At 38.1% G+C, this 21,250-nt stretch overlaps 1 protein-coding gene across 1 annotated transcript in view; it reads right to left on the bottom strand.

The window, feature by feature from the left end:
* Nucleotides 1-5,800: 5,800 nt before the first annotated feature.
* OTOGL (otogelin like) overlaps nucleotides 5,801-21,250 on the bottom strand; it is a 187,639-nt gene continuing 172,189 nt past the window's right edge. Inside the window, exons 52-57 of the mRNA XM_019514788.1 lie at nucleotides 16,371-16,549; nucleotides 16,086-16,190; nucleotides 13,669-13,788; nucleotides 11,840-11,885; nucleotides 7,806-7,885; nucleotides 5,801-6,359 (exon numbers count right to left, since the gene is read on the bottom strand). Of these exons, the coding sequence (XP_019370333.1) occupies nucleotides 6,159-6,359; nucleotides 7,806-7,885; nucleotides 11,840-11,885; nucleotides 13,669-13,788; nucleotides 16,086-16,190; nucleotides 16,371-16,549 (731 nt within the window). The 3' untranslated portion in view covers nucleotides 5,801-6,158. The remainder of the gene's footprint in view (nucleotides 6,360-7,805; nucleotides 7,886-11,839; nucleotides 11,886-13,668; nucleotides 13,789-16,085; nucleotides 16,191-16,370; nucleotides 16,550-21,250) is intronic.

Raw genomic sequence — 21,250 nt, 5'->3', positions numbered from 1 at the left:
TGTTAGCGATGCCCCTGTTGATGCAGGACAGGGTGCGGTTGTGGCTGATGCTGTGTCAAAGATCTACACAAACAAGTGAAACAATGCACAAACTAAGCCAAATGAAATGCAGTGTGTGCATTTACACATTCATTAATACGCTGTAGTTGCAGCACATTGAGTTTAGACAGGTACTAACTTAATGCACTGTAATCAGTGCTACTATGCATTAGCACAGATGAACTTTTTTTTTTGGTGACACTACTGCACATTAGACTAAATCTACTGTGCACTACCGCATTGGCAAGTTGTTTTGCCTGCTGCGGTAATATGCAGTAGATTTAGTCTTCTGCATTCAAAGTGTCTTATTCAGATGCATCCAGTGTGTGATATTTTAGTTACTGTAATCCTAACTATACTTGTAATAATAAACCTGTGTCACACAGTAGCAGAGAGTGGATGCTGTTGGGGAAATTGGCCAGCTACTGCATAGCACCCATATGCCAAAGGGTGTGCTCATACACCGATGAGCACTGGCCACGTCCCATCTCTGGGCTCGTTCCTAGCCGTGATCAATTAGGCAGAGAACGAGGGAGTGTCCGGTATGCGAGTTTATTGCTCTGCAGAGGGGTACTCAATGTCCAAAGACCAAGAGCTCTCCCGATCTGAGTTCGATAGTACTCTTTATATTAACAGGTCATACATATGCAAATATAAGCATACATAGGCATAAGGCATATATGCGCGCGCATCTTTGGGGAATTTCCACAAGTCTCGGGTCCTTCTACGTGCTGTTGCTGGGTTACAGAATGTGGAACAGAGCAAGCTTAAGCCGGCTGAAGTTGGTTTGGTGGTCTCCAAACTTACTGTCAATCAAGGGGGGGGTGCATTTTCAAGCTTTTGCTTTTAAAAGATCATCTCCTGCTTCCCTTTTTTATTTATGGTTGTTTTTCTTACAATGCTGAAAGGGAGAGTGAACTGGGTATTACCATTATTCAGTTGGTCTAATAAAATGTATCACATAATCTTGTCTGCTTGAGTTTGACCAGTGGTTTTTACATTGTTCCTCCCTTGCTTGCAGCCTCCAGCATTTAAGGTCTAGAAATATTTGAATTCAGAAGCTGTACCCCTGACTCCCCTGCTCAGCAGCTACTGATGCCCCTTTCCTCCAAGAAGCCTCCCACATACTAGCCTTCCAAAAATAAAGTATTTAAATAGTGGTTAATACTCTTTAAGAATCATTAAAATCATCACAATTTGTAAGCAATAATTTATAAACTCATAACTTTGAATGTATTGCCCTCCAGATAAATCATCCATAGTGCTAAGGGGAAAACAAACAACAACCAGCAACGATGGACACACATTCTTATATGCAGTATCTATTTTCACATGCTGCCAAAATTTTGTTCTCTGTACACTTAGAAAGAAGACTAGCACTGGAACATTATGCAACACACACATAAAATTGAAAAACATTAAGTAAACCAGGTAAGCTGGATCCCAGCTGTTTAGAAGTTGGGGGCTTAATGCTAATTTCAGTGAAAAAGTAAACAATAAAACGTAACTCATGTTGCTGCGCTAAAACCCGTAGCACCAATAATTTTTTTTTAAACACCCCCTCCCCCACCAGCAAAAAGCATCACACCAGAATGTTATCTTACTTATGAATGCCAAAAGTAAGCTGTTGAATATTCCATTTATTTTATGAAGCATTCATACTCCATTTCATTTTGCAACACTTTGTAATCACAAAGTTCAAAGGGGCTGATTTTAAGATATAAGCAGGAGTACTTCTAAACCTCATTAACTTGTATGCGGCACATTCCATTTTCATCAAAACAGTACTCCCCCAAAATGCAACTGTTTTCAGCATATGCGGCAAATGTGCAAGCCTGACATTATTCACCTGTGTTTTGCCCAGAACGTTAGAGTGCACAGTCCTAATTTTCATTCTCCCAAACATTTATGCAGATGAGTAAAATGCCAAGAAATGGTTATGGAATTAAAAGCTACTTGTATGAAACCAATATGTAGATCTGATCTCCTGGGAACCTAATCTTACATTTCCAGTCTTAGTTGGGAGTGTAACAATCCAAATCTTCCAACCCAGAGCAAGAGAACTTCATAACAAAGTTGCTAATCCTTCATACTTGGTCTTCCCTACCCATCTCTTGTCATTCCAGCTCTTGCATTTTTCATTTTCAGTAGTACGAAGGAGATGCACCGGAGCACCACCAGCATAAGCCAAAATCTGAGATAGGGCTTTGTAATGCAGGGACTTTATGCCAATGTTTTCTTCTTTCCAAGAGGTATAATATCAAATTAGTAAGCAACAGCTGTAAGTTCCCTGTTTTGCATGCATTTGTTTGGTTGTAAACTTCTGTCAAAGGCAAATGTATTTGAAATCTAAGTATGACTACCTGTTATATTTGGTATGAGGTAAATCCTGTTTTAATATGTTTTTTAATTAAAGGAGAAGGAAAGAGAAAAGACAGAGCAGGATAACATTGTACAAAACTGATACACAATAAACATACTAGTGGGCATTAGGTAGATTTAGTTAACCAAAACTACAGAAGACCAAAAGGAAGAGTTCTGGATTAGTTCAACTAGACTGGTATAGCCACACAGCATGAGGCTACCAGATTAAACCCAAGACTGTAAACCCCAAGACTGAAAACTAAAGTTCTGTTTCTTGTTTTGGGGTTTTGCTGTTCTCCCGCCCTGGCGAGGGGTCAGGCTAGAAGATCTATTAGGTCCCTTCCGACCCTAAATCTATGAAACTATGAAACTATAAAGACACAAATTCTATCCATCAGCAGCAGATGTCTTGACTCTATGGTATCAGACCAAAGATACAAGGAGCCAAATGTTGCAAATATAGCACATTCACGTTTGAGATGGGAATCAGATTCTGAATGGATGTACCTAATACTGAAAAACATTACTTGAATCCCTCAAAAGAAGAAACAACAGCTTCACTTTTGTAAACAGGATTTACCTTGTACAAAATGAAATGGTGTATGAACCCCCTTACGTTTTATTATAAACAAACGAATTCCATGGCGCACACAGCATTAGTTTGAGGTTTTAAAAAGCCCTAATAGAAAAATAGAAATGCAACAACATATAAAATAATCAACCTTTAAAATAACAGTACGATAAGTAATATGAATACAGGAAGAGAACTGTTGGCCACAAATAACTGTGCTTCCAATAAATATATAAAAATTAACACATTTAGTGGAACAAAATCCTATGCCATGTTTTTACTTTTCATATTTCCTTAGTATAATATGCAAAGATTTCCTTATGCAAAGGCTCTGAATGCCCACAAGTTAACAGACTGAAGAAAGAACAGAAATCTTATGTTTCACTACAGGCTCATCAAAATCTGATGACCCTTTTAAAATGTCTAAGGGTAGATTCCAAAGACTGCAAATGTTTACATGGCTTGTATCTTGATTCTACTCCTACTAGATTTCATGTGGGTGATTCTGCCTAAAGTAATCCCATGATATATGTCTTTGTGAAACTAAATGATAAAAAAAAGCTTCAAATGCCTGCAATTCCAGTGCAGTAAGACTTTATGCTATAGTTAGTGCTTATAGGAGTCTGTTAATCACTTAAGACTTGTACTGTACATTTAACTAGTCAGCATTAATTCATCGTAATCCAAATAATCCTTCAAAATAATGTTTATTGACTTCTTTTTAATTATGCATACAGTGCTAAATGTTACAAAACAATTTGCTTACAAATAAAATAATTTCCATTTCAATCAAAATCCATCAAACATTCCATGATTTATATTTAATATTTCATACCATATTTAACTTGCTTAAATTTGTCTGATATTTTTTGAAATACCAAATACATTAACAAATGTTGGCCCATATTTTCTTAATGTAAATAAGATTCTTGTCCTTATTTTAGACCAAACCCTTAAAAAAATAATTTTTTCTTTGAATATTTCTTTTTCCAGTACACTATGGTATTATGCAGACCTTTAGGACAGGCCAGTGAATGAAACTGTTATAACAACAGCCAGGATTCGTACAGCATTAGGAAAACAAGTCCTACCTAGACTAACTTGAAGCAGCTCTCGCACAAATTAACAGTTTGTCAAAGTTCTACACAATGTATTAAAAAAGCAGCCAGTAGATTAATATTATTTCTTTATAATATTGACTCAATAGTTTACTAATAACTAGTCTCACAATATTTTAAATTATTAAACCACCTCCATTTTTTGTTATAGCAATCATTTAACATAATTAATGACTGACATAGAAAATCTCATGAATAAATAGCAATTGATTTTATGTCTGTATATACATTATTTTTCTCCATGATCAATCATTTTAGATTTCAGCACAAAGTGGTGAGGAATGCAAAATAGCCTTAAATACATCACTTTTTCATTTTTATATTGATGATTTCTCACTATAAATATAATATAACAATCCGACCTCTTATTTTATTCATGGAAAAATTCCCATCAATTTCAATAGGACTAAGAATTCAGCCAATGAGTTTATAGGGCAATCTACTCCTAGACAAAGTTAGATCTCTTATTTTTAATATGGCAATAAATATTCCATGGCTAAGAAAATGGAAAATACATTTGCTGCTTAGAATACAAGACTATGTGTAACATATTCCATGCTTTTATTTAATGTATCTGCTTACTAAACCACCCACAAACTATCCTTTCCCAGACTCCATATGATAGAACTCTGATTAAAGCAATGCGTCCATCCTTAATATTTTTTAAACAATCTTAACATTTAGTTCATTTAAAAATATTGAATACAAAGATTTCTGTCCATTAAACAAAGGATAAAACCCAACTAAAATATCTAAAAGGTGCATTCTTTGATTTATTATCAGAAGTGAAAATAGATTAATAGAATCTCATCTGACACTTCAATAGGTCAGTAAATAGCCAATTTCTCCTCTAATTGATTATAGGAACCAAAAAATCAATGTGAAGTATAAGCCTGCTCTCCACAGCAAATCTTTAGATATTTATAACAATTGTGACAAAGTCAGATCCCTTTAGTTCCTTCTGACTAATTACAATAATCAAAGCTATGGGGTATTAAAAAAAGCAAAATGCTATATATGTAATAGTACATTAGTATTTATGCCAAGGATTTTTAAAGCATACAAAAAAAAAAAAAGTGGCAGTCAGAAAGTTACTTCGACCATGTCTCAGACATTCAGTTTCTTCAGGATTTTTCTCCCAGAATAAAAATGGCCACCCCAGGAAAAAAATAATTGGGAACAACCAAGGTTAAATCACCCCCAGGAGATTTTCTCCTGGCAGAGCAAATGTTTATGCAAGTTCTTTTCTGAAAGAAGCCACAGCACAGTCCTCCATTATCCCAGGAGGCTTTGCTCCCAGCAACCCCTGCCATGGATGCAATATGTTGCTTGCTGGACTCTGCTGCTCTAAATGAGCAGGAAACAGAACACACCCTCTTCACAATTCCCACACTGTGCTGTAGGGAGATGCAGGCAATCTGGGCTCTCCAATCTGAGCTGCTCTGTGCACTGCTGCCATTCTGTCTCCAGGCAGACTGAGGGAGCCTGTGGAGCACACTGAGATATGCGCACAGGGTCCCCCTGGCTACACAGCATGATCACTGTAAGCTCTCTGCTCTTCCAGGATTCAGCATTCAAATGCTGGTTCAGGCAACTCTGGGTAGGTTTGTCTACCAGGAGAACAAGCCTGGGAGAATTGTCCCAGATTATTTGAATGTGGGTATGAGGCCTCAGTGGATTTCAATTCAAGCAGGTTCTAGTCATTCTGTAATTCCTAAGGGAACTACCACCAAGATAAAAGGAATTTTTTTTTTCACAAAAATTAACTTCTGAGCAAGGTAAAGATGATCCAACACAACCAATCTTTTTTTTTTCTCTTTTTAAAGCAATTTAATCATTTTCCTTTTGAAGTTACTGAAGTAAATAACTGACACCTTAGTACCTTGAGATGAAGAAGAAATGCGTCCATTTGCCAATATATGAAAATGTTCTTGCCATTATAACTATACAATTTCTACTAAATTTGCTAAGAAATCATGTTGGCTGAAACACTTGGCTAGAACATTTTTTGCAGTGGCAGGAAACCAACTTCAATTCAATATGATAATACACATATGTGGAAATGATCAGTTCCAGTGGCATGAACAGTCTGTAGGCTCTTGTATGACGTATATAATTTCAGTGCCATTTCCTGAGCAGTAAAGTGGCACAGTCAGATTCCGTACTCCATTTTCACGACAACACTTACAGAATCTTAAATGGCTATCAATATTGACATTAAAAATTGTTGCAGAGGGACATTTCCCATCACAAGAAGCCACATTTATCTGTCAGTGAAAGAAAGATTGACATGGTCAGACATCTCACATTTTATTTCCACAATGGAATAAAAAAAATATCAAAATCAGCTGTAATTAGAATCTGTTTCTACATTTTACAATACATTGCTTATATTTCATTATGTTACCTTTCTAAAATAATTCGAAAGATACCTAAACTAAACCATATGGTAAAAGGTTTAAGTTGAGGTGAATTTCTTTGTTCTCATTTTGTTCTCTCTTTTGAATTAAATTTATTTCAAAGTCTTTTTTTTTTTTTTTTTAATATCTGGTATCATACGTACAGTCAGTTTTCAAAATGGGAAGTAGACAATAGAGTCAGTCTTGTAGCAAGGTTATTACCAGTGATGCATTGGCGCTGCATGCCCTGGCACTGCCCTGGGCACCAACTTGGTGGGTACCAATAAAAAGTGGCTGTTACCAGCAGCTGTGTGATCAAGGCAGCAACCAGAAGTCACCTCTGCTCCTGCACACCGACCGGGTGCCCAGCTGCATCCCTAAACTTTTGAGTGGGATGCCCCTGCTATTTACATTGGGATTAGTGTATATCCATGGACCAACCCCATTTATGACACTGCATGGGATCTGGCCTGGAGCAAACCCATGGCACTCACCCATCCCATAGGGACAAAAGGCTGGGCATCACTGTTCTAGATCATCAGTAAATATATTTAAACACTGGAGCTATAATGGAAACTTGAAGCACTTCACATCAACCTTTTGCCATGACAAAAAGTGACTATTTGATTCTATTATTTTCTTTACCTCCTACTCACTTCCTGGTTGATCACAAAACCTTACTCTCACCCTACCACTAAAGCTTCTCAACAGATTTTTTGTGGCATTTTGTCAAAGACCTTTTGCAAATTTAAACCAATTATGTTAACTGGTTCTCCTTTATCCACACCTTATTGACACATTCACACATTGCATACGTAACAGATTTTATAAATGGAACATCACTAAAGCAGAGGTCAGATATCTTAAATTATCTTCATAAAGAAGACCATCACCATGTTATGCAGAGATGTATTATGAGAAAGAAAGGGTATTTAATATAACTGAGGTCCTTAAGGAGGAATGTGGTGGTATTCCCATCATGTGTAAACGGTAACATTTTCCTCTTCTTTTAGAGTGGGAGGTTTTTTCATGATGAAGAGGTCAATGGCTTTTGTCAGTGGTAGGCAATTATATTGTGTGCTTTTCATTTGGAGACAGATGTTATTTCATGTAGGGGGGTTGGCATTTGTGCCACAGAGGCAGGAACAATTAATTTTTACTTACACTGACAAGTAGAATAACATTCTCAGAGTTATGAGAAGATTACAGCATTTTGGGTGAATTCTGATAGCTGCAATCCTCATTTAATATGCAACTTTCTTGGCTAGCTGAAGCTTACCATGAAGCAGAAAGGATGCAGTTTTATATACTTACTGGGGTTTGACTTATACAGTCATTTTTTCTTATAGTTGTTCTCACCGTCACTTTCTGGCAAATTCTTTCCTCTTTTTTGCCTAAGAAAACATAGAAAATGTTAATTCTTTAAATATACATTCTGCTCTGTATTTGTTCATTATTAAGAAAGAAACATTCACAGAATTATAATAGCTAAATAGTTATATTTTAATTTAATTATACAGTGAATGTATTCTTTCCACACCCAAATCATACATTCTAGCAAATGTTCACCATTAGCTCTTAAGCACTGGAATATGTAATATATATTCATATTTAATACATTGATATCATATAGCTGTTAAATGTTCCCTGAAAAAAATCTAGACTTTTAAACTAGGGAATAATCAGGATATAACAGTCCCAGGAACCTTTAAAGAGGTGGTAAATGTTGAAATGTCATCATGATTTACTATTTAGTTTAAGATGCTCTTGTTGATTAAACATACATGACAAAATATTTAATCAGCAAACAGAAAAGGGTAATGTATAGTATTTCAAGGCTGAATATACAAACATAATTGACACTAGAGCTTGCATTTTTCAGTGCTAATGCTGTTGAGTTCTATTAAATATTGAAAATAAATATGATTTTATAAACATTTCTGGAACCTAATGCCATGAGGAAGTAAAAATCCTTAAACCTGAAGCGTATTCTGCATGTACTATGTAAAGAAAATTATACAGATTTAAATGTCTGTCTGTCAGAGTGGTCTGACAGAGCTTCAAGATGGGAAGAAACAGTAAATACATATTTATTTCGCATGTGGTGCATGCACAAGTCCCAGAGCTGGAGTTGATTACGTTACATCTGGGGTAAATAAATTCATATAGACATTAATGCAACAATAACATTTTAAAGGGTTTTGTGGATTTTTGTGGATGTGTCTTCTTGCATTTGAAATGCAAAACTATCCAAGTAGGAAGGACATTTGCAACACTGAAGAGCTAAAAATCAGAGTACGGAACCATATGTAAAAGTTATACAAAACCTACATGCCACAGTAAATGAGATAGCTATGTCTATTCATTATATACATTATACATCACCAATTTAATAATCTATTTCCAAATAATTGCTTTGCTATATAGTCATTTTGTATTTCCAGCATGTAAATTAAGACCTCCCAAAGGAGTCCTATTTCATCCTCAACTCACTCCCTGTGTTCCACGGAAATCAGCAAGTGCTAAAAAACCCAGCAAGTAAGATCCACCAATACTGAATAACCCACTGTAACATGTTACAGGAGCCATAGCTCCAGTATTACATGTGCATTGGGAGCATCTTACTACTTAACACAGGATTAAATGCATATACAGACTGACTGTTACTGTCCTGATGGACTTTGATATCAAAGAGAGTACTACAGAACTCTTCTGACTAGTGCACCATCTTTACTTACTCAGCTTTTTGAGCATTACTCAAGTAGTCCCTCTGAGTGTCAATATATTATAGGCATATAGATTATTGACAGTTGTTATATGACATTGCTGTTTATAAATGTTATTGACCTGTCATGAAAACTCCAAAATACTTTGTATTTAGAAACAAAGAGCATTCTTTATTCTTTCCCCCTTTCAATTCCTTTTAAAGTGAGCTGCTTGAAAATAATATCTGTGTTGAATACCAGTTGTGCTTGGTTTGCTATTCCTTACCGAAATCAAAAAAGCGTTGAAATTAATCATAGCTTTCTGAGATGTCAGTGATGATAAAACGGGGAATAATCATCACAAAACATCAACTGCTCTTTAAGTTCTTCTCAATTTTTTTCTTAGTATCTATCTATAAGATTTAACTTTCTTTTCTTTCCATTTAAAAAAAGTGACAGATGTGAAAAACAAAATGTTGCATAAATCCTTATCTTCTAAATCTAGACTCCACAATAAAATCCACTACTTTTTAAAAAAAAAGGTTTCTGCCATGGGCTTCCCTACAGACTTACAATAGAACTTAGGTCATTTGGTAATAATAGTTCAAGATGATTATATCTGTAAAAGCACTGTTCTTATGATAATTATTTTAATATAAATAAGCAGCTATTAAAAAGAAGTGGGGGGAAAAAAGGATCTTCAGCAAGATGACCTAACCATTAAATGTGCCTAAACCTGAAAGGTGCTGAGCAACTGAATCCTATGAAAGGAAAAATCAATGCTCTGTGGGAAGCCAACAGAGGAGCAACATCTCTCGGGATCAGGTCCCATGCCAGCATCAGTGTGATACTGTTTATATTGAACTGATAATCATATATAGAAGTCTCTCTCTACAAACAATGCTTACAATATTTAAAAAGAAAATACATTATTAAAAATAATACCTGGTTCACAATTAATACTATCAGTAGAGACTACTGGGCTAATGGCAAAGGGTAATACACCCATTCCAGAACCTGGCAGGATTATTAGGAATATAAGTTTCTTGTGAAATAAACATTTTTACATAAATGACATTTCATTAATTCTTACACTGCCAACTGCAATTTTTCTTTTTATAAGAACTGATGAGCATTCCTGTTTTGTCATCCAAATTTAGAAATTCTGTGGCTACTAAGAGATCTCACTGGTGACTCCCTACTTTCCTGGTTAAAGCAAAACCATGAAGATATTTCCATGTATACCAAACTTTTATAATATGTATCTTATAACTATGGCAAGGTAAGAATTAAATACATGAACTCACTTTGCATGCATTTAATCAAGCTCTTTTCAAAAGGATTACTTGTTCCCATTACAACCCCACGGTGTTGCAAGCTCTATTTTTAAATTGTCTTTTTAACTGCTTTACCACAGGGCACATGCTTTTAGTTTTAAAAAAACAAATAAAATAAATGAAATAAAAATAGCATGTATGTATTGTGCTTTTTAATTTTTAGCAGCCACCTCAGCAAATATTTCTGAAGTATAACAATGCCTTTCCTGAGGCCACAAAACATTGTGAAAGCTAAATCTTTCCTGATATTGCAAGACTCACAAAATATTTGTAGTCATCAGTACTTTAGTCTAATTTTCTAAATGAAACCCACCTCATTTATATGGACTTCAGTGAATTATTCTTCAGCTTTGCTTTTCTAACTCATAAATGAATGACCCTTTCGAAAGACCTCCCCAAATATTTTAATTCTGGTGAAAAGGGGGAAAAAAGGGGGAGTCATAACTTGTGGTTTCCAATCACCTCTATTCTTGAAATTTCTTAGGAACTCTTTCTGCAGGAGTTTCATTTTATGCAGTTTACCATTCCCAGACTAAACCACCACCATCTTTCTTAGCTCATAATTGCAGATAGGCGGATTCTGTTTTCAAAAGTTTGTTCTGTTTTTAAACACCAGTAAATTAAAGCAGAATCTGCCACATGACTTAAATCATAATTCATTACTAATGTTTCAAACTTGCACATCATAAACTACCAATCTTCAGCTCAAAAGCAGTCTCCATTTTGTATAGAATTATGCCTTTTGTTACCATCAATAATTGTCTGTTCAATGCTCTGCAACTCCTTATTTTGGGTTTAAATATATTTTCTAGGGTGGAAAGAGTTAACTTTTTAATCTGAAAAGTAATGCATTTCAGTACCCTTGCCCTAGAAAGCATATGAAAACAAACCAGAAAAAACCCATAATTACACAGATTTGTTTCAAAATATCATCAAATTAGGTATCAGTTTTAGAAATTTTGTTCAGCACATTTATAATGAAAATTAAATGAGTGTTGTTTTAGAGTAATCTTAACAATAATGAATCATTTCATTATTTCAAATGAGATTACTTTTCACCTTCCTCAGGCTGTTTTTGGAGAGATTTGGTTATACTCCAGAAGGATAAGGTTAAAAATCACCGTGTCAGCAGCCATATGAAGCAAGACCTTTCAATAAATAGCTGTTAAAAAAGAACTATCACATTTGTGCTTGATTTGGGAACGGCATGCTTTTTTCTTCCTTATGTCCCAGCCACTGAGGTTAAAAAACACAGCTCTCCAAAACCAAAGCCAAACTAGCATGTAGTGCAGCCTTCTTCACTTACAGGTCTTGCAGCAGCCATCATTATAAGTCTGTACAGTGCCTCCATTCTAGGAAAAGAAGAGGAAAATATATCAAAAAAGACTGTGCCCAATGCAATACCCTATTATATCTGAATAGGTTTAGGATATGAATGGCCAGATCTCCAGCTGGTGTAGACTGGCATCTCATCAAAAATGAATCAACTGAGTTGCACAGATTTACACCATTAGAGGATATGGATTAAAAATCCCAGAACTGTTAAAATGTAATAGCTGAAAATGAGCTTGTTGTTATGACTGTGCTTATCTCAACTGGTTTCCCCTGAGAATCAACAGAACAGTCATTTTTCATAAATATTATCATCATTTCCCCATCCTCAGGAGCTACTGGGACATTTTAAAAGTTCAGTGTACTAATATAACATGTTTACTGCAAATTAAAAAGGGATTTATATTGCTGATGTACTACAGAAACTAGCAGACTATAGCTAGTTCTGTATAGCTATAGACAGAGAGCTCTTTACAACAAAATCTCTTTAATTTTGTAATTTGTAACGTATATATTCTGATTCATCAGTTCATACATGTTTCCTTTCCTTTACTGTAATTAATCTTTGTTAGCGTTTTCTTCTCAAACAGTATGTAAGCAGGAGTGAAGAAAGTACAACATGAGGAAGTTTTAATGAAAAAGGGATTCCCCTTACCTGATACAGGCATATACAAAAACTTCATTGCTCCCTCTTATTACATATACAGAAATTACAAATTGAGCAGCAGCAGCATGGTAACTTTAGTAAAAATAACATACGAAAGATAACAAAACTTCTTATTTGCATTATACCCCATAAGTATGGTTTTTCTGTACTATTACAGGAAAATCATAACACATGTTCATCAAGATTTCCAATAAGAGTGCTAAAAAGTTACCTTAAATCTTTGTTAAATCCTAAATTAATTTGACCTGCTCTCCAAAACTGGCTCTCATTTGAAGTTAATGCTTAGTGTTTCTGAATTTAAGATCAGACAGATTCTGGAAGTTAATTCATGAAAATCTGGATTGTTATTACAGATTAAAACATGATCACAAAGTTTTGACAATAAGCAGAAGTTTTCGGCATAGTGCCAAAGCATAAGCACAGTTCAATTTCTGATGCAATTTTTAATTTGGGATTGGAAGAAATTAGCATCAAGAATGCACCAAAAATACAAAAATAATTCTGTATGCTAACAATTAAAGCTGAAAACAAGTATTCTTTAAACAAAAAAGGACAAGTATGAAATACTCAAATTATCTGAACCACAGTCCTTTGGTTTATAGAATTTACATTTTAGGTAGGTATACGCAAGTAATTTATAATCTTCACAAAGCAGAGCTGCTTGTTATACAGAGATCCCAAAGTCTTCAGGCACCTTGGCAGGTTTCTAATCCTTGCTCAATTTAAGGAATTTTGAAACTATGCCACCTTTATCTGCAGTTGCAAAGCTGCTTGAGCTGGATTACTTGGTTTATAAACTCTGAAAACTGTGGGCCCTCCTCAGAATTAAAATAAGGAGTATTGAAGCAGCTACCTATACAAAAAAATGCATCAGGCTTGATACAGATTAAACAAAATCCCAACAGCAAACTTTACTTGGATTATATGATATAAATCAAACAAACAAAAATATAAACCACAAGACCATGAACTACTCATTTAAAGGTTTATATTTGTTTTGCTTTTTTCTACTTACCAACATATTTTCTAGATTAATCATTCTATGGATAATGCAATATGCATGTCAGACCTGAAGAGAAAACCAAGCTCCAAAACAAAAGATTCATCATTATAATTTGCCATCACACACTACAAACCTTTGTACATTCAGTCTCATTAAAGGGAGGACAGGCAACACTAGATCCCAGTATCACTGCACCTGCATCCGTCTTTGCACACTCGTATTTAGTACAGTTGGAGTTCCAGGTGCTCCCCTCCTATGAAAAAACCAACAGAGTAGACAAAATGTTACAGTAGCCCTTATGGGCACAGACAGAAGTGGCATTTTTGAGTGATCTGGCCCCTGGAAGTGCTCTACTGCCATGTCATAACACACATGCATGGCTACAGAGTGTTTTTAAAATGACCGATGGTATGAAAAATTAACCTGGTTAAATTAGGTATCACATTAAGATGCTCAAAAGCAGAGTACCTTAGGAAACCTGTGTTCCCTCCAGGATTAATTTTTTTGCATGGGGGTGGAGCTGGGCTAATGCTACCAGCACAGTCCTGCCCTACCAACAGCTGTCAGGGGCAGGGAGGGCAATGAATAAGGAGCTCCTGGCTGCTGAATATCCAGAGTTGAGGAGGAAGGGGGTTGGAGAATGGAGTTCCTTTACCTCACAGGTACCCCTCCCCCCTGGCTGTGGTATTCGGGGTAGCTGGTGGGGGGATGTACCTGCACAGTGAGGGGCTCCATTCTCCCCCAGGCTCCTGGAGTGCCCCCAACCTGCTGGCCAGAGCTGGTGCAAGCTAGCTCCAGCACCCCCTCCCCGCCAGCCCAACAGCTGAATGTCTGTTGGTCTGGGAGTGGGTTCTAACATCTGTCTGCACCCTACGTGTCTCAGTATAGTGTGGCTATGAAGGCACTGGGTCCACTACAGATGTGATCAAAAGCTGAAGTCAATGGAAAGGCCCTTAAGAGTCAAACTGCATGTCTTTCCAGGGTGGTAAAGAGGCATGACAAATCTTCCCTATTTTCCTCCTTTTCTTTAAATAATGGGAATTTGCAAAAAGTGAGAGTTCAACCTCCCATTAGCAGGTCATTTCACCTCCCATATAACAGGAAAAGGAGCAAGTGATCATGACCTTGGTAATATTCCTACCAATGTACTAGTCTGCAGAGCTAACAACCACATTTATCTTTGTGGAAAAAATATAATCAGTAAGGTAAATGCTGTTAATAGCTTCACACAAAATTTCATTCAATCTAAAATGAGACTGATACAAATAAGTATTAATTTTATATTATCACATGCAAGTTCTTAAACAATCCCTAACTGCTTTACAACTGTTCTGAAAGCTACTCACACTGAGGCCCCCTCTATATGCTGCATTTATTGTGCAATTACGTTGCTAATTGAGCAACCAATTTAAAACTGGCTATATGTGAAATTTAAGTATCATGCCTTAAAAAGGTCTAATCAGGTATAAAGTTATTGCTTAAAAATGTGTAATAACTTTATAGCCAGTTTCTATCCAGCTTTAATTTGCACATGTAGGCAGTCCTGCAGCTGGGAGACCGCAGGTGCTGTGATCTCCCGTCTGCTAAGGAGCACAACACACCTGCAGAAGAATGCAGCCTCCCAGCTGCAGGGCTGCAAGGGCACTCCAGGCAACAGTTGAGCGATTTCAGCTACTGGGATCTCACAGCCATTGTGAACTCCCAGCTGAGGGGCACTCCTCTTCCCCTGCACTGCTAGCTGGGAGACCACAGCAGTACCCCAAAGCTGAAGGGGCTAAGTCTCACAACTGATGGGGCCCTCAGCCCCAGCTGTGCCCCACATGTGGTGCAGCTGGGGCCAAAAGCCCCATGAGGCATGGAACACTTCATCCTGACTGCACGTGGTGCCCAACTGTGGGAGCTTGCTTCTTGCTGGTTCAGGGGAAGCCCAGGATCAGGCTTCCCCTACACCTGAAATAAGGTGTGATTGGATCTAATGTTCAATCCCACAATCACACCTTGTGTGGCATGGCAGGAAGCACAACTGTGTGGAAAATGGATTAGGTCCCATTGTGCCTTTACCTGCACTTGTACGGAGGGCCAAGCAGTACAAGAGTCACTAACATTGGTTGCTGGCAATCAGCCATTATGTTAGGCTCTGAGTCTTCTCAATCATAAAAATGTAATGGTAACAATTGTTTCTGTCCTCTTTCTGCAATCCATACTGCCAAATGTGGGTACATTTAAACAAGCAAAAACTCTCCTAAACAAAGACCTTCCATCAGTATTACTTCCTGTGTCCCAGGGAGCTTGATATTAGGAAGTGCTTAGCCCCCTAGCTTAAGTTCTGGATGGTTCACACTGCTGAAAGTCAGGCACTAAAGTCAGGGGGTTTTTTTGCTCTCAACTATTTTCCAGCTGACAGAATGAAAAAGGAGTCACATGATTAAACCAAAAGAACAGTGAAAATATGTTCTCATAATATAGCCACCAAATAGATTCCTGTAAGAAACCAAGAGTAAAGCCGTGTGCTATTGATACTATTTGTTACAGCTGCCCAGGAGTACTTACTTCATATATAGCTAGTGTTCCATTCTCAGAATAAAAAGGACATGACACATTTCGGCAAGTGCCACAACAACTATGATGACTGGAAGAAGGGATGTATATTTGATGCTAGTAAAAGAAAAGAAAAAATACCTTTAACTTTGTTAACATGCCAGTGACTAATTACAAGTTAGTGTGTTTTTTCCTTGTCTGTATTCTCTCTCAGCAGAAATTATCCCAACACAGAAAGTTTGGATCTGAAAGTTCTGTTCATAAATTACAGCATTAATAAGTTTTAAAAATACTCACAGCCTCACATTGCTGAGAACAGTTCACCACTGTAAAATCCATAGCATGATATCCTGTGTTATGATCTTTTTCTTGTAAACACTGTACTGTGTAACAAAGATCTCCATCCAAATACTGAATCATAAATTGCCCAGGATTTAACAAAGTTACTTCTTGAAACACACATACATCCTCTTTTTCTAATTTAGAAGGAAAAGAAAAGAAAGAAATGGGCCATCAGGAATATGTTTTCTATTAAATTAACAGGACTGCTTACAAAAAAACTTCACTTGGGCCAGTTCCCCACTTCATAAAAGTTATAAAAGTTTCTTCTGCAGATAGCACACCTTCAGTTAAGCCCATACATAACTTCCAATCCAATTCCATTAATTTGTATAAACTTCCATAGGAGGTAAAAACAGTGAAGAACTTGTCTTCTAAACAAGAATCATGCTACACATGGATATATGAAGGGCTTCATGACCAGAAGAAACTCAGTTATTTCCAAGTATTTGGTGCATTCCTCAGGGCACAACAATGAATGAGACAGACACTAGGAAAGACTTTAAGTAGAATATGGCTTGGAATACGCCCTCCATCTCATGCACCAAACATTTAACCAGCAGCAAAGGGGGGATAGAACCAATAGATTAAGGTGGAGCCAACAGCCACCAGACTTATCTTAGAACTCAGCTCAATTTTGGATAAAAAGTACCGCTGAAGAACCATTGAAGCATTTCAGTCTCTAGGACTTCAACTGTTCCCTTCTCCATGGGTGACTGCTGCCCCCCGAGGCCAGTCCCACCAACCGGTGGGGGGTCCCACCGGGAGATTGCTACAGTCACTTCTGAGAGTAAGCACCAGCCACTCCTAGAAGCAGCTGCAGTGATCGGCCGGCACTTGCAGGCAGGGCACCGGCACATGCGCCCGCCCCCACCCCCTGCCCATCGCCTAAGCAGCAAGTGCAGTTAGTCAGGGTGCACTGGTGCTCTACACAGTGCCACTGTCCTTCTCCTTCCAACTGCAAGGTTCACCAGCAAGTCTTATTTAAATCCAGGAGATGTACCTATTAACCCTGCATTGGACACATACTACAAGTGGTGACAACCTGAACCTCCCCATAGAAAGACAGACAAGGAAGATTGTATTCTTCATCCCAGTCGGGCTTCCACAATGGTGTGAGGGAAGCAAATAAATTCAGACCACTGCCAATTTGACTTAACAAGAAAAGATTCCCTTTTAATCCCCCCAAAAAGGCAATAGGCTCAACACACACCACCTTGAAAACAAAGCTTCCTTCACTGTCCTTTTATTTATTAGGTAGAGATACTGCCAAACAGTGAAGCCAATCTGTGTGTAACTGCAGCAAACTTCAAACAGGAGCTGGGATTGCATAGCAACCTGAAAAGAACTGGCAGAATGGTGGTTGTTAGAGCAGCACTCCCTAGTGCCCAGAGTAGTGGTCCCCAGCATCACACCCTAGCAGCTCTCCCCAGCACTTCCTTCTTTGGCTGGCATAGCTAGTAGAGCCCCAAGACGGCAGCCCTGGCCTAGGTGTCCTCCAGGGAGCAAAGGAAGTAGAAAAAGTTTAAGGATCTTGGAGGATAAATTGCGCTCTCATCAGTTCTCACAGTGGAAGGCACAGACCCAGGCAGGGACCATTGTATCATGGAAGTAAAGCTGTGGCTGAGATGGTGTTGATGTGAAGCCTTTGGACTATTTAATAATGGACACATGCTCTGTGGAGGCAGACTGCTATCAAGAAATGGGATCCATCTAACTAGAATTGAAAAAAGCATCTTTTAGCATCAGCTGGCCAACCTAGTAAGGAGGGCTTTAAACTAGGTTCCATGGGGGTTGGTGAAAGGACTAGAAGAAGCAGATCAACTCTGGGAAAGGGCCAGAGCCGCAGGTCAGCAACAAGTGATGCAAAAGGGAAACATGCAGGTTGGAATGCAAAAGGGTTTGATGTATGTATACAAATGTGAGAAGTCTGGAGAAAAAGGTAAATTGGAAGTCACAGCCTGTGAAAAAAACTATGATCTGATTGGTGTAACATAGACCTGGTGAGACGCATCTTATGGCTGGATGTCAGCATTGAAGCCTATACTTTGTTTCAGAATGATAGGATTGGGAGAAAAGGTGGTGGTGCCACCTCGTATGTAAAAAGCATGCATACACCTTGTTCCCTGGTTCAGGAGGAGGAAGTTAGCAGATCAGAATGTATTTGAGTTAAGATAAAAGGTAAAAGATAGAGTACTGATATAATGATGGGAACTTCTTATAGGTCACCAACTCAGGAAGAAGATGTAATGAAGCACTCTTCAAGGAGGTGACCAAATCATCCCAAAGTTATGAGATGGTACTGATGGAAGATTTCAATTGTCCAGACATCTGCTGGAAGAATAATACAGCAAAACAAAATGCCAAGCCAATTCCTAACTTGTGGGGGACAACTTTCTGTTTCCAAAAGGTTGAGGATACAAATAGGGGATTCATCTGCCTTGGATCTTGTCCTGACCAATAGGGAAGAATCGGTGGAAGACATGAAGATGATGAGAAACTTGAAAGGAACTGATCATAATATGACAGAATTCATGATACTGAGATGGGGAAAGCACAAGGTCAGCAGAACTATGACACTGGATTTCAAAAAGGCAGATTTCAGCCAGCTTAAGGAGATAGTAGGCATGGTGCCATGGGGAAAGATAAAGGTGCTCAGGAGGGCTGGAAGCTTCTAAAGGGCACAATATTGGAAGCCCAGTAAGAAACAGTTTAGACATGAAGCAAAAGAAGAATGGCAAAAGGCCTATGTGGATGCACAAGGACCTTCTAGGATGTCTCAAATGCAAAAGGAAAGCATGCAGGCAGTGGAAAGATGGGCAGGTCACCAAGGAAGCACACTGGGAAATAGCAAGAACGTGGAGGAACAAAATCAAGAAGGCGAAGGTAAAATATGAGATGCACCCAGTGAAAAAGGTTATGGACAATAAGAAAAGATTATATAAGTATGTAGTCCAGAAAAGAAAGACCAAGGAAGAAGCAGACCTACCGTTAAATAGCCAGGGCAAACTCTTAATAGCAGATGCAAGAGGCAGAGCTACTCAACAGCTACTTTGCCTCAATTTTTACTAAAATGTTAAGTTGCAACTAGATACCCAATAAGAATTATTTGGATAAAGAAGGGAACAAGCTAAGGGATGAGATAACAAAATAAACAGTCAGAGAGATTTTGATGGGTTTGAATGAACTGAAATCAGCAGGGCCTGATGAATTTCATCCCAGGGAACTCAAGAAACTAGCACAGGAGATCTTGGAGCCTTTGGCAATAATATCTTCAGAATTATGGGAGACAGGTAAGCTACCCAAGGACTGGAAAGGGGTCAGCATAGTGCCTTCTTTAAAACAGGCAAAAGGATGATCCAAGGAATTATTGGTTGGTTAGCCTCATCTTGATATCCAGGAAATTACTAGAGCATATCCTAAGAAAAGCCATTTTACAAGCACCCAGAGGAGGGAGTGCTGATTACAAGCAGCCAGCATGGATTTATAAAGTACAGCCTGTCAACCAAACTTGATCACCTTCTTCAACAGGATGACTAGTTAGCTGGATGAAGAGAATCCAGTGGATATAGTGTATCTGGACTTCAGCACAGCAAGACTTTTGATAAAGTCCCATACAACCTTCTTATAAATAAATTGGAGAAACGTGGGCTACACAGAGATACCATAAGGTAGATACACAACTGGCTCAATAGCTACAAGCAAAGGGTAATTGTTAAAGGATCCATATCAGAATGGTAGGAGATTTCAAGTGGAGTTCCACAGAGGGCCCACTGCTATTCAACATTTTTATTATCAATGAACATGCTGGACTAGAGAGCTTCTTGAGCAAATCTGCAGACAACATGAAACTAGGAAAGACTATGAACACCTGGAGGACAGGAATACAATTTGGAAGGATTTTGACGGACTGGAAAGCTAGCCTGGAGCCAAAGGGACGAAGTTCAGTGCTGGCAAATGCAAGGTGCTACACCTTAGGAAGAATAATAAAAAACACAAATATAAAATAGGTGAAACCTGGCTGGATGGCAGCACTATACAGAAGGATTTAGGAGTCTTTATAGATCACAGACTCAGTATGAGTCTAGTGTGATGTAGCTGTACAAAAGACAAAGGCAGTTTTGGAATGCATCAATAGAGGCGTTAGGTGCAAAACATGGGAGGTGATAGTACCTCTTTACTCATACTGCTTAGGCTCATCTAGAGTACTGGCTCCACATTTAAAAAAAGTGGAGAAGTTAGAGAGGGTCTAGAAATGGGTGACAAAATGATTAAGGGCATGAAAAGCAAGCCATACAAGGAGAGGTTGAAGGAAACAGGCATGTTCAGCTTGCACAAAAGGCAGTTAAGAAGGGACATGATAGCACTCTTCAAATATCTGAAATGCTGCTATAAAGAGGGAAAAATCAACTTTCCTCTCTTACTGCAGAGAGTCAGATGCAGAGCAATAGTGTGAGGTTACAGCAAAGTATGTTTAAATTGGATATCAGGAAAAACTTCTTCACTGTCAGAATACCAAGGCAGTTTCATAGTTTCTTAATTTCTAGGGTTGGAAGGGACCTGAGCAGATCATTGAGTCTGACCCCCTGCCATGGCAGGAAAGAGTACTGGGGTCAAACAAACCCAGCAAGGTGTACATCTAGCCTCCTCTTAAAAGACCCCCAGGGTAGGAGCCAGCATCACTTCTCTTGGAAGTTGGTTCCAGATCCTAGCCGCCCTGAATGTGAAGTAGCGCCTCCTGATATCTAGCCTAAATCTACTCTCTGCCAGCTTGTGACCATTATTCCTGGTCACTCCTGGTAGTGCACGGGGGAACAGGGACTTCCCCAGTGCCTGCT

This window comes from Gavialis gangeticus, unplaced genomic scaffold (genome assembly GCF_001723915.1).
Source record: "Gavialis gangeticus isolate Ggan-Ray unplaced genomic scaffold, GavGan_comp1, whole genome shotgun sequence".
Lineage (NCBI taxonomy): Eukaryota > Metazoa > Chordata > Crocodylia > Gavialidae > Gavialis > Gavialis gangeticus.
Note: the sequence above shows the minus strand (reverse complement) of the source record. Positions and strands in the feature narration are given on the sequence as shown.